General features: G+C 39.5%; 1 protein-coding gene and 1 long non-coding RNA gene across 17 annotated transcripts in view; one reads left to right on the top strand and one right to left on the bottom strand.

Moving 5' to 3' along the window:
* cacna1bb (calcium channel, voltage-dependent, N type, alpha 1B subunit, b) overlaps positions 1–14,459 on the bottom strand; it is a 183,842-nt gene that overhangs the window by 84,710 nt on the left and 84,673 nt on the right. For all 16 annotated transcript variants that reach the window (XM_072661537.1, XM_072661536.1, XM_072661542.1 and 13 more), the window contains one exon: positions 5,897–6,000. In XM_072661537.1, the coding sequence (XP_072517638.1) occupies positions 5,897–6,000 (104 nt within the window). The remainder of the gene's footprint in view (positions 1–5,896; positions 6,001–14,459) is intronic.
* LOC140538971 (uncharacterized) lies at positions 3,433–3,916 on the top strand. Its single transcript, XR_011977808.1, has 2 exons — positions 3,433–3,684; positions 3,789–3,916. It is a non-coding gene; the product is annotated as an uncharacterized lncRNA (long non-coding RNA).

The following is a 14,459-nucleotide window of genomic DNA, read 5'->3' as shown; positions in this document are numbered from 1 at the left end:
TTCACAGCATTGTAACTCCAGATGTGAGTGCCGCACGATGTGGCAAGGAGATGCAATGAGAGGGTGGGCTCTACAGATTTGAACCATATTTCTGTGCTGTATTATTGCAAAGATATTATTAGAAACATCGAGACACATAGAATTTGTCTTCAGAGGATTAAACATGATTAAACCAGTTTTAGAAGCTCCCCTATAAATGAGAGGAATTGTGGCACAGCATTACTGGTAATGGCTTAAAAGAAAGTGAAAAGTGAAAAGAAAGCTTATAGAAGACACTTTCCACAACTTTCTTGTCTAATTTACTATAAGAAATCCACCTTTCTGAATCTAACGTAGCTCCAACAGACTCACTTCATCTTCACATTTCTTTGAAACACTACTGCTATATTCCTTTTCATCAAAAATCCTTAAGGAACTGCATCTTTCCTAGATTCACTGAGCAGCCATCAGCAGGTAAAAGAAAGAAAATCAAGATCAAAATGTGTGTTAGAGAGCGAGGGAAAGTCGTTTGTAGCCATGCAGCTATTCTAATCAAAGCAGGGGAGCAGCAGGGCCGGAGAAAAGCCAGCAAAAAGCTCATGGCAATCAGCAACACCCTCACAGAGACCCTCCAGGGAAATTCTGCAACAGGGTACTGAGAGTGGGGACATTGGTCAGTAATGAATAAAGTCCAACCTTGAGTCTGTGCCTTGAGCTGTTGTTCACTGTTCGGAAATGAAATGTTAAGAGTGTATGTCAGTCTCAAGGATCAGATCAATACCCTTCCATATAGCCAGCTATATCCCTGCAAAACATTTTTTATCTTATTTTGTCCAAAATATGAGCTTCTTAAGTTTCAAGCCCTATTTTTCTGTCCATCTCGCATCCAAACGTAGCAGGAAGGCTGGTGACACGAGCAATCACTAGGCTCTCTGGAACCTCTGGAATGACCACACAAATAAATACAATACAGTGCTTGTTACAGTGCTAGGCTAGGGTACAGTTCTTGGCTAAGTTTGGCTATGCTACGCAGCTTAGGTGAGCCATGAGGTGATGTAAATAAGCCAAAAAATGAAGATTTTTTTTTCATGAATCAAATCAATTCAAATCAAAAGAATTAGTAATCAGTAAGAGGGCAAAAGATCAACAACGGCATAAAACAATAAGACCCCCAGTGAGCAGCCACAGTGCCACAGTGGCAAGGAACAAAGGCAGAAACCTTGGGAGAAACCAAGACTCACAATCTTCCTCTGATCAGAACTATTTATAAATTATTGATAAAAGTCATAGAACCACCAAGACTGTTCTACTGCTCATATTACAATAATTATTCTAATCATAATATAGTATAAGTTCATATGATCATAGTAGTGATGGTAAGAGTAATGAGACTAATGATGGGTAATGGTAGTAATAATAATAATAATAATAATAATAATAAGTAGCCATATAAATAAGTAGCCATATAAATTTTAACATAGCCATTAGGCAGGTAGCAGTGGCAGGAGGGTGGGCAGGTGGTCTGACACGGGTGGCAGGGGAGTCTGGTAGTTGGTCTGGTGGTAAAGGTTCAGTTTTGGGCTGGATGAATGGGTGGGATGAACCTGTTTTCTTCTTAAAATACTGCATTATTACATAACTGTAAAGGTCAAATTGGAATCTGAAGCACAGATTCAGAAACTCTTACTGCAGTATTTTTATTCACTCAACAGAAAACATTTGACCATGTACTGCAATTGAAAAAAAAAAACAATATATAAAATATATATATATAGAGTGAAGAAAAATATGAAAATGGCTTATAAAGAACCATTTTTGTAATAGAGAAAAGTGTGTGTGTGTATGTGTGTATATGTGTGTATATACTATTAATATATACACATACAAACATAAAAAAGAGAATGTGAGGAAACTACCATTGAAGGACTGTTCATTGCTACAGAGTAATATAGAGGGTAACACTATAACTATAACCTCAGGGATGGAAAGACTAGAGCTCATACACAGCACAGCTCTCCAGATCTGCCTGCAATTCTGTTGACTGTTCCCACTGTCACTACGATCAATAAATCTTACCAAAAAGCACACAAAGAGCACAGTTCTGCTTTTCAGACATGAACACACAACCATCGGCAAGTACACTGTAAGTGACTAGGTTCCCTTACGAGAACCAGAGTGATTCCTCACAGATCACAAAGCTCATTACAAAGACTGATGGGATGATGGCAGGAAATAGGGGTTGCCTTTGCAAGACATGCAGGAGTGCTTAGGCCAGAGCTGGAAGGCTCAAAGTGTTTCACAGCCAAAAAGAACAGGATAAAAGTGCGAAATCTTTGAGAAGTATTTAAGGATAAGCACATGGGTTTGAATTGCTAATGTCATCACACATTGATAACGTAGACATATGCTGATACCTTTCAACTAACTGTAAACAGTCTGGCCATTTAAAATCAGCAGGGAGATGAAAGACACTTAATCAGTGTGAAGAATAAACTACTTCTCTCTGACTTCCAGTTAAGAATTATTGTGTCTGAGCTGTGGATTACACTTCTGTGAAGAAAGAGGGAGAGCTAGGAAGAGCAATTCAGGGAATACAAATGTTTTCATGCCTTGTTTACAGTTTGTTGACAGTACTTTTAATAATACAACCTTATTCCAAGTTTGAGAAGATTACCAATGTTTTGTCAGTGCAGTATTTCCATGTGTATTTCTTAACTTATGCAGATCACTGTTGCATAAATGCCAGGAGTTTTGAGCCCACACACCAACCAACATCAGACACACATTGAAGAAAAGTTGCCAGGTGTCACATCTGAGCTGTAGACACACCAGGCTGGGCACTGTCATCTCCAGAAAATGCAAAACAAGTGTTGCACAGTGTGTCAATTTGCCTAGTAGGCCCACGTACACTCCTTGTTGTGCGACCAGCATGTCAGACATGTAAAAAGAAAGCTCGACAGGCTCTGAAGGCTTTCATTAAACTTTTGGAAGGAGTACGGAGATGTGCTTTGCTGTTGTTCAGCCTAGAAAACTGGTTACAAGATAATCAAGATAAATCATACATGGAGTATAAAGGGAAAGGCCCTCGAGTGGCTGCTGAAAAAAGTGTGAAAACAGGTACCACATGCTGGACAGATGGACTGGTTAAACATTTGCTGGGAAAGAAAAAAGACATGAAACTGGAGAACAAAGAAGAACACTTCCTTCCAGAGAAGAATGGATGAGTTCATTACAGAGAAGAGAAGATGATCAAGGTCCTTTGGCTTTATGTAGATGTTTATGTAGATTCATGACCACGTGAATTACAGCAACAGAGAAACAGTAAAAAAATGCTCCCAGGTTTCACTTCCATGTTTTCAAAAACTGTACAAAAGTCACACTACTATCACACTACTACATGTACTCTCGTGAGGAACACATGCGTGAGGAACAATCTTAACAGTCTTGAGCAAAGGATGGGATATCAGACTAGACTTATGGTAAAGAGGAGAAGGAAGATGACGGTCAGAAACAGTATGAAGAACTTCACTCCAGAGGAGAAGCAGATACCACCAATACTCCAGGAGTTTTCTGGAAAACAAATGCTTGAAGCAGAGTGGGATACAAGGGGTGGAGAGGTTGTTTGGAAGGTTTTAGATGCTGAAGACTTTACATTCAAATCGCGAAGACGGATAGCAAGCTTTGACATCGCCTACATTCCCAGCAGTAAGTCAGACATTTCACTGTAAAATATGTGTAATGCACACTGTTATTGTATCTACGGTCATTTCTAATGATAGTCAGTCATATTGTTTCATTTCCTCTTACAGTGGACAAAAAATGACCAAGCAGAGGATTCCAAGCAGATGAGACTGAAAAAGGGCCTTGATGGGGAAAAACTTACACAAGAATCCTAATGATGCAAAAAAAAAAAAAAAAAAAAAAAAAAAAAAAACAACATCTTCCCACTGTTCTCATCTAACATGCTTTGAAGTGTGCTAAACATGCTGATCTAACGGACGTGATGGAGTAATTATCCCTGAATGTATGAATGTATGACTGTATAATAGCAAAGCACTTTTGTAAGTCGCTCTGGACAAGAGCGTCTGCTAAATGCCTTAAATGTAAATGTATTACACTTCCAAATCTGTTCCTGCCTTCTGTAGCTGTGCCTCCACGACAGATGTATGTACAAGACCTGTGTTCTGATTGGACGCTCTGTATTGTGGCTCATTCAAAAAAGACAGGTTGAAATAGGAAACACAACACACAACAAAACAGAAATCTTCAAGGACATTGGGAACCATACACTTCAGCAACTCCTTCAGATATCTGGCTTATTGGCAATGCAGAAATCATACACAGCTCTGGAAAATTTAAGAGACCACTTAATTTTTTGTTATTAAATCTGCATCTCTACATGTATGGCAGCTGTTTTATTCCTGGCATTTCCTTCAAACAAAGCTGAGTTAGCTGAATTTGCAGACTATGAATAACAAAGTCACCCAACAGCAATGTAAAAGACTAGTGGAGAGCCTGCCAAGACATGAGAGCTGTGACTGGCAGTCAAGGTTATTTTACCATAGTGATTTGCTATGGTATATAGTGTATATATGGTATATGCAAATATTAGTACTGTGTTTAAATTTGAATAATAACTTATTTGCATTATAATTATTATAATAATTTTTTTGCATTATTTGAACAGTTGTTTTTGAGCAGTTATCATTTCTGCAAATAAATGTTTGAAATAGTAATATTTTTATTTGGAAATTAGGGGAAATGCTGTTCATGGTTTATAAAATTCATCGCAAATGTTAATTTTCCTAAACACACTGCCCATAAATAGTAAAGACAGATAAACTGTAATTGTAGGTACGGTGGTCTCTTATTTTTTCTGGAGCTGAATATCATCAAACACCTTGTATATTCACAATGACATAATGTAAACATATTTTGGAGGATTTCTATTGGTCATTTTATTATTTTGCAACAATATAAAGAACAACTGTAAGATTCATATGATGTTAGGAAGTGAAAAGCAATTTTTGCCTCCTGACAGCCAGGAAAAGTGCACTGTTAATTGTGTTGTGGTAATGTGGTGAAGAGTAATGCATTACAGTAATGTACAGTATTTAAAATCACATGACTGCTTTATGTAACGAATATGTATCAAATGAAATGCTATAAATTAAGACGCTGCATTTAGGACATCAATTGCATTTACAGTTAATACAAAGTGTATTTACAGTAAATAACTTTTATTTACAGTCTTTTTTAATGTATGTTCAGAGATTTGGGTCAGAGATTTAGAAGTAATTAGTAAATTAATTTAATTACAGTAGTTAAATAATTCATAATTTAATTTAATTAATTTTTTATTTTTCCTCCAACTCATTTATACACTTCATTCATTGTGTTTGTTTGTGTATATGTGCCCACACATAACTAAACTATATCACGCAGGCCCTGTAAATGAAGCAAGGCTGAAGTGGAAAGCTCTCTCTCTCCACATACCAGCACAGCCATTTAATTATGGTAATACTGCTGGAAATGGGTACATCCTTAGGGTACATATCTCCTGTTCGAGCAAGCGGTGCTTAAAGACCACAGCTACTTCAGCAAGCCTTTCCCTCCCCCACTTTCCCCCCAGTGCACATACAGTATGAAAGCATGTATATATGTGCACATTAGAGAGGCAGTCAGTCATCATGCTGTTCCTGCTAAAGGAAATGGGTGGTTTGTTAGCTGGGCCCTGTAGCACTGCAAGCCTAGAGACAGGAAGATACAGTGTCCTCATGGCTCTATAACCTCTAGCCAAAATGCTTTCAAGTGAGGCTGGGAACAATGCATGAGAAAGGGAGAGAGGTTTAAAGAGAAAGAGAGAGGGAGAGGGAGAGACCGACATAGAGAAAGACTGCTGTGAAGCCTCACTCACCCTGATAGGACACCCAGAACCAGGTTGAGCATGAAGAAGGAGCCGATGATGATGAGGGGGATGAAGTACAGCCAGTTCCAAGCATTGCCTGAAGAATCATTGGTCTGCCAACAGAGAACACAGAAACATGTTACAAATTACATTGAATTGAAAACTGATGAAACTCATAAATGAACACAGTCTGCAGTAGAGTTGTGAGCTGTTGCTGATATCCAATATACCCTATATGTCCAAATGTTTGTGGACATCTCTTCTAATGAATGCATTCAGCTACTTTAAGTTGCAAATCCACACAGAGAAGTAGTTCCAATAGCAAAGGACTCTGTAACAAATATACATGAACCTATTGGCACTATGCCTAATGCCATTGAGCAGTAGAGCTGTGTTCTCTGGATTGATGGAGCTCCATCCAGTACTCTGGGGATAGGTTTGGGAGTTGGGGATGATCATCCTGAACTTCCTGACTTCACTGACTTCAAATGCGTTTGTCGCTAAATACAATCAAATCCTCCCAGCCATGCTCAAAAAACCTAGAAGTTGTCTTTTCTGGACAGCAGAGGCAGTTACTCCAAAACAAAGCTCTTTAAATTTAATTTTAATGTTTTAATTCGGAAGAAACAATGAGTAGGTGTCCCAATACTTCTGTCCATAGAGTGTATCTGCTCATGGTGACACATAAACACACAGCATTATGCAAACACACAGCAACACCATAGCAACCAACTAGCAATCACTTGGGATCAGCAGAACTTTCGGTGAGCAATGCCATAGAAACCACCTGGAACACCGTAGCAACCAGGTAGCAACTGCGTGGCAGTGGGAAATTTAGGAAATGCATATGTCCCCTTCATTTCAGTAAGAATGCTACCCTTGTGGACAGTCACATTACATATTACCTACAGTGTACGCAAAGTTGTTCCAAAAGCCCGGAGTCCTTCCGATCTCATTTATAAGAAAATTGCCACGCATGTGAAGCAGTTAAGACTAATTATATCATTCACTCAGAGCGAGAGTGTAATTCAAAGTAAATTAAGTCATTACAAATCCTCCCCCACGCGCAGCCACCATGAAAATGTGGAAGAAGCATTTTAAACGCAAAGCCTCAGGCTTCCATTAAAACAACTGTGTAACGTAATGAGAAGTTTGAGGAATTGAAGCCATTTGGAATTAAGGGAGACTTTACAGACAGCTGTAACCCCCATTGTTCTTCTAGAGGAGCCCACGGCAGACACCGCCACCACACAGCTGACAGAAATGTCTAAACATCCACAGCGAGCATTGTGGCTGAGCTGCTTGCCTGCACATTGTGACAAAACCAGAAAGTGTGGTGTAACAGCAGCTGTAGCACCTTGCTTCTAAATTCCCCTCTCTCTCCAAAAAAACCCAAAACCCTGGCATCTACAGAACATACCTGGCAAGACGTGTAATCTTCAGTCATCATAGCTCCACTGACCTCTTGCTCAGGTCATGAGTCATGCTGACACCCCTTTCCTGCTTTAGGAGCTACATTCAGCTGTGGTGAGGCGATCAGTGTGTGTTGGGAATAGACTCGCCCTTTATTATACAAAGAAGCTATGTGAAGGTTTGAGGTGCGATTGGGTAAATGTGAGCAAGTCCTGAGCAATCATGTGTATGTCAGAGGTAAAACTGTAAGGTGTGTGGGTTTCTTATTTTCATTATTATTCAAATTAATTTGCAATTTGATTAGTATATAGAATCAATTATATTATATAATTCATCTGTTTCCATGAATTATTGATAGGTAATATTGTAATCAAATAAGTATGCCCGCTCCCCCCCTTCAGTTTCTCTAGGTTTGTTGATAATTTCGTCAGCAAAAAAGCTTGTATCTACATTTTTGCCAATTCACACATTTTTACACCATTTACAAAACAAAGTGGTTCTTCTATGGAATCACTCAAATACCTTTTTGAGGCATCTTTAAGCATTTTCTAAGTCTACCTTTGCTAAAGAACCTTTGTATACCTCATGTTAAGAGTGTAGGCTACAGATCTCTAAAGCATGTGGGTCAGTCTGATTCTCAGCAACTGGCTTGATGGAGACAGTTGCATTTTCTGTGCATCCCATAAAATAAGTCTCTCGGTTGGGCTGTCTAAGCAATCATGATGGCAGAGCAGAGGAGACTGACTGACTTAATGTTTCTAATTGGACTCGGTGGCAGAGAAACAAAGACAGACTGCAGAAGAGCTGAACAATGGAATTGCCCATACATAACACATGCATGCACACACACACACACTCAGTAGGACACACTGTTCTCTCCAATAAGATACTTAATACACTATATCAACTTGAAACATAGCAATAGTAAGTAAAGTAACTGGAACTTGGTAACTGGTCATTGTTGCAGCCTAACTGTGCCCAGACCAGGATCAGCATAGCACTCCCAGCTCCAGTGCTTACTGGAGCAGTTGAGGAGTACAGAGGCAGTGAGTGCACCTCTCTTACCACTACTCTTTTAGAGAAAAGGGTTCTATATTATACTGAAAGCGATTACTGGAGTTGTAACAATATTGTAACCCTTTCTGGGGATAGAACTACGAAGTGTGCAGTTATTGTAAAGACGCATTTAACCAGGCAGAGAACAATTTAGGTATTTGAGGGTTTTTTTGGGTTGGCATTAAAAATAAAGGTGCTTCAAATGGTGATTTGAGTGACGCCACAGAAGAACGGCTTTTGGTTGCATGAAGAACCATGTTTTGTAAAAATGTGAATATAAGTGTACATGTCTAAAGACCCTGCATTTGATGTAAAAGTTCTGTGAGGACAAGGGACACTTCTGGACACAAGAATTTGATCACACTGAAGCCCAAGCACTTTAGAGGGTAGCGCTCGAACACTGGAGTAAAGGAAACTCTAGATGATACAGAATCTCCAGGAAAGCTGTCAGAGAAAGGTCAGATCCTTGAAGCTGCTACAGATACAGGTTATAGCTAATTACTTCCATTGTAAGCATTGCGTAGAAACCACCTGTAACTGATTACACCCCACAAGATAGTTGTTCCTCTATCTCTGTAATGTATATCCTTTTCTTTACTGAATGACTGAATATTTTCCATCCTGTCGCCCACTGTCTGTCTGCTGGATTCATGCTGCTTCTTGTCAGAAGTAATCTCTGCTAGAGGATGTGGAGGAGGAAGAGGAAGGCAGACGATTGTTTAAGATTGTTCAAACTTGCATCATCAAGCAGGTAAAGAGTCAGCAATCTGTGGGGAAAATAAAGTCTTCCTGCTGTTATAAAAATAAGGGAAAGAGATGGAAATATGTCTTTTTTTATTGCCCTGGGAGAGCTTTGTACTTTTTTATCACCCTAGTGTCACGGCAGGCTACAGCATCGCTGCACATTTTCCCCACGCATTTTAGAATTCCCACCTCATTAGCCTTCACTGACTACAGGCTCACCTCACAAAACTGAAGCTTAAGAATAGGAATGAGCTGCAGTGGGGGCGAGACAGGGGAAGGAACTGTACGAAAGGCCCTTCTATAGCACCCCTATTATTGCTGAACACACAGTGGGGCCTTCAACATGCTGACTACTTCAACGTGCTGAGGAGGGAATTAGTTTATCTTCCCTTTGAATGCAGGAGCAATACATCACAGCAGAGCATTAGAATACAGAACCTTAAAGGCTCTATATCTGTGCATGTCAAGTGCTTCCTAATTCCCAGCGAGGGGGGGCGGGGGGGGATTTAGGTTACGTACTAGTACATGTCTTTACCATGTGAATTTTGTCAAAAGTCCACATTTAGCATACACTGTTGAAACATACTGTGCAGTGCATGTAGCTGTGGTGCCTCACTATCTTTCACCAATCAAAAGACCATGAAGCCAAAAGAGCAGTGTATAGGGCTATCACTGCCACAATGGACAGTGAATGCTGGAAGCACTGTTCTATAAATAACCCCCCACAAAAGCACAGTGCAAGAGTTAATAAATAGACAACATGGTACAGAGGCAATGCAGATCAGCTCTACGAGAGCTGTAATTACTGCTGAATGATTCATCTGCTTGCTTAAATGAAGTAGTTCTGGTTTGTACTTGACGTACTTGGTAGTAAGGGGCTGCGTGGCCAAAATGGTGTAAAATACGGGAAAATGTCAGTCTCTGTTTGAATAAAATATCAATCGCTACTTAAAAAGTAAATGAGTCGTGCGTTTTCCTCCGAGCATGTCGAAAAGGAGGCAGTGGCTGTCTTTGCATGTCTCAGAATAGACGTGTGTCAGGTCCTTACTCGCATAGTGTTGGGAGTATTGCAAGCGCTAGAAATCACTGGGACCACTCAGACTGGACCCAGAAATCCCAGGGTCCACTCAGACTGGACCTAGGAATCACTGGGACCACTCAGACTGGATCCAGAAATCCCAGGGACCACTCAGACTGGACCCAGAAATCCCAGGGACCACTCAGACTGGACCTAGAAATCCCAGGGACCACTCAGACTGGACCCAGAAATGACACTGATCCAATACCCATTTAAATATTAGCTAATAACAATGCAAAATGCTGGATGCGGGACACAAATAAAAAGTCATCTAATTAATTTCTGTTACAAATCTTGCCTGGAATATCAGAGAACTGCTTGAAGCACAAAGCAGAGTGGAGCAAAAATAATGTAGGTCATGTGATAACAGTAGCCACATGTAGCCTGATCTTAGTATACGAACAAAGAGTAGCTAGATATTCAGTGAGTCAGAGGCATAGGAGCTTAAGTTTTGCGCATATAGAAATACTTCAAATTTTTAACTTAGCAGAGAAAGTAATAGGGTTAATATCAGCATTAGCCAATAAAGTGCAATAGGTGCTACATTTTGTTTTATTTATTGAGGCCTACTTATGACATTTGTCTACTAAAAACAGTCATTTTGACATGCTTTTCTAAAACCTCTCATTCTATGCAATATGTGAGAATTGGTACCTGAGCTCCCCCTACAGTTGTGGACTGTTATCTACTTTTACTCATCCGCATAAGATATACATCACGCTTTGAGCTCTCCCTCTTAAGCTGTACACGTGCATCTGTTGACAAGGTAAAGGACATAAGAAGTGAAAGTAGCAAGTGGACTGAGGTGGTAAAGTAATATTGAAGGTTTTACAAATATATGAATCACAATTCTCGCAAGAGGTCTCTTACAAAGGTCCACAGTAAGGTTCCAGTAGCGTTCCTGTCCGGAGTGGCAATGACAGAGACGCCATTCTCCCAGTTACTGTGAGTGGGCCATCAGCATGATTTAAAGCTGTTATTTTAAGGCAAAATTGCTACACACTGTACCTTTAAGAGACTGAGATATGTAAATGACCTCTGCTCTGATTGGCTGCCCTGTTTTGTGCAGCCTGCACAAAACTGCTGTGGACTAAATTGCAGATATGTGTAAATGTGTTGGGTTTTGTGACATCCCAAATATAATGAATTCAAAAGCAGTTTTGCAGCTTAAATATATGGACAGAATGAAGTGTAGTAGTGAATCGTACATGTGTGAATGTTTTTCCATGATATGGCCCCTTTAATATTCCTTCCAGCTTTGGCAGTAAACATAACCCACAGCTTGACCTTTTGATATTATTACTGATGGCTCAAATTACAGGCTCTGCATTGTCTAGACAGATACTGTGACAAGCTATGCTACTGCATCCATGATTCAAGGTTGAGCAATTGCTCTAAAAAGGAGCCCACAGGGAGATATCTACCGTACTTATGCGCGCCAATCATCTTGCAGCCCCACCGGGTCTAGATTGTATGCAAATGAAGCGTCTTTCTGACAGGGTTGCATGTTGGTAAACAGCGCTAGGACTCTGTCGTCTGCAATAGTGCTCCCGACGGAAATGTGAGAGAATTGCGTTGTGAGGAGGGCAGATAGCAGCCCGGTGCGACCCCAGAGAAAGATGCTGGTGGGCCTCAGCTCCGGCATGGAGGCTAAATGAAGCCGTCTGCTCAGCGCTGACTGACAGGTGCATTAGGCGTAACACAGAGAAAGAAGAAACAGCTCGAACCTAACAATCTCGGTTACAAGACAAAGGTAGTGCTGCACTGTGACAGGAGCTCCAGGTCTGCAGAGTCATCACGCGCACGGCTGACTTGATTAAATCATGTTAACATTGGTGGGGCTACTTCGTAAACAGCTATCAATCATCTACAGTGGTGCTAGCAGCAGAACTGTGGGTGCATTCAGAAAATGAAGCTGTTCAGTGGAGTCTGTGCTTCATAACTGCATGGTCATATGTCATACAGTGATGGTGACGGTACACAATAAGGGTGAAAGAACCAAATGCTTTGATCATTATTAGAAGCATTAGAGATATTGGCACTGATTGGCTGTACATTCAATTAACATCACATAATTATGCAATTACAGAACTACACAACTACCTAGATATACTCTTAAAAGTGGGGTAATCAAAGGTTCTTTAGCAGTGGCAATGATTACATTGTATGGAGAACCACGGAAGCCATCATTTGAATGCTTAAATGGTAAAGGCACAATAGGGAACAGTCTAAAATTCCACTATTATTAACAGTTTTTATGAACATTTGAGCATTTGAGTTTTTTTTATTATAATTATCTTATTTACAAAGCCCAGATTTTCACACTTAAATTCTAATTTCTAGTTTGAAAACAAAATTATGTCTTCTAATGTTTTTTCCTACTTTGGAACATACAATTAAAGTTGCATTAAGGTTTCAAATCTACACTTTCCACTTATTTCCATGAGCTGTGGGCAAGAAATAATAAATAAATAATGCTGGTTACAGGTGAATTCTCCCCAAGAGACTGTGGAGGGTACAGCAAATTGCATTGGAAAACAATTAGGTGATTACATTTGTAATTGCATTTAATCATTTAAAAAGGAAGCCAAGTCTATAATCAATAATTGGAAACTGACCACATTTTGGAAGGAACCAATCGCCCTGCAGCAGGTAGTCGATACGTGACGGACGTACCTCAGTCCATAGGGAACAGAGCAACAGTAATAAAGTGGAGAGATACAGGAGATTACCACAACAAAGGGACTCGGCCTGTAATGTATGTAGAACAACTGAAGCAAACCCCGTTTCAAATGCCAAAGATGAAAGAGGCATATTTTCTCATTCAGATTCGCTCTCCATCACTTTGCTTTTATACTCACAAACAAATTGCAGCCATCTTCTCCAAACCTCCTTTGATCTCGGACACCATCTCCCTCTGTGTCCTTATAAACTGTCTGCATCCCACATTACAACATGGTGCGCTATCACACAAGACTGCAGACAGTGAGTGTAATGCATGTTATGTTATACATGTTATGTAGAGCTGTATATTTCAGATCAGTAATGTGGATTTCTAATCAAGTTGATTAGGATTCTTTACGATTTGATCATTTTGAACTAAATTTTTCTTGGATTTTTAAAAATGAAACAGATTGATGTAGTAAATAAACGACTGTATGAATTACTAAATGATTTATTAGGATCAGGAAATGATTCAGTGGATTACAAAACCTCAAATTTTACCACAAGCGAATTTGATTATTTCAATCTAATTAAAAATGACTAAAATACACTGAATACACAAATGTGAGTGAATAAGAAAAGTAAGATACCATAAGAAGGTGCTGATGACTGAAGCCCTGTGTTTTTCAAGTGTAATGCATGTTAATTAGGGCTGTAACGGTACATGTATTTGTATCAACTGATCACGGTATAGGGGGCCATGATTCTGTTCACACAGTGGCACAGAGAATGCACTGTGCACGCTATAAGGGGGAAATTAGGGCTCATTTCACAAGCGTGCATGCCACGTTCAACTGTAAACCATCGGCATGGTGCATGGTATAGTGGGAACTGCCGTGGTTTAGGAGTGTAACACATTGAACATTTTAATGTTTAAACTTTATTGCTTAATTAACATACGACAGGCTGTACTGACTGCCTCAGGCTCTAAATGGAACAAACTGTAACTTGCTCTACTGTCTGTTCAAATTAAATGCAAAGAAACCTGGGTTGGTCAATCAATTTTACCATTCTAAAATCAATACACTGGAAAGGCCACCTCCAGATCAATAACCTTCATGATGCATGATTGCATGTTTGCACACCTCTATTCAGTACACTTTAATGTATGAGGAATACATCAATTGTATTTAATGGTAATTTTACCCATTCAAGCTCAGAAATTTAGTATGATGAGAAACAAATGCCGCAGAATGATGTATGAAGAACCTTTACATCAATTTCTTTAAACATTTGAAAGATTCTTTACACTCAGATTTGTTTTAAAAATCGTAGTTCTTCTAGTGTTGGATAAATATCTAAAAGGTACCCATATAAAAATTTCATTTAAAATTCTTAATGATAGTTGAATATTCGATTGTTTCGTCCCAAGACAAACAAGAGCCTTTTTAACTGTAAAAAATGTCTGCTCAAGAATGCTGTAGGAACATATTGAAAATAGGGATGTCCTAATCTGATCCAGGTCAGGATCAGGGCTGATCCGTTCATATTTTAATGGATCGAGTACAGGCTATTTTAATCCTAATCCAGTTCTGAGTCTTAGTTTTAAATCACAGT

This window comes from Salminus brasiliensis, chromosome 18, assembly GCF_030463535.1.
Source record: "Salminus brasiliensis chromosome 18, fSalBra1.hap2, whole genome shotgun sequence".
NCBI classification, from domain to species: domain Eukaryota; kingdom Metazoa; phylum Chordata; class Actinopteri; order Characiformes; family Bryconidae; genus Salminus; species Salminus brasiliensis.
Note: the sequence above shows the minus strand (reverse complement) of the source record. Positions and strands in the feature narration are given on the sequence as shown.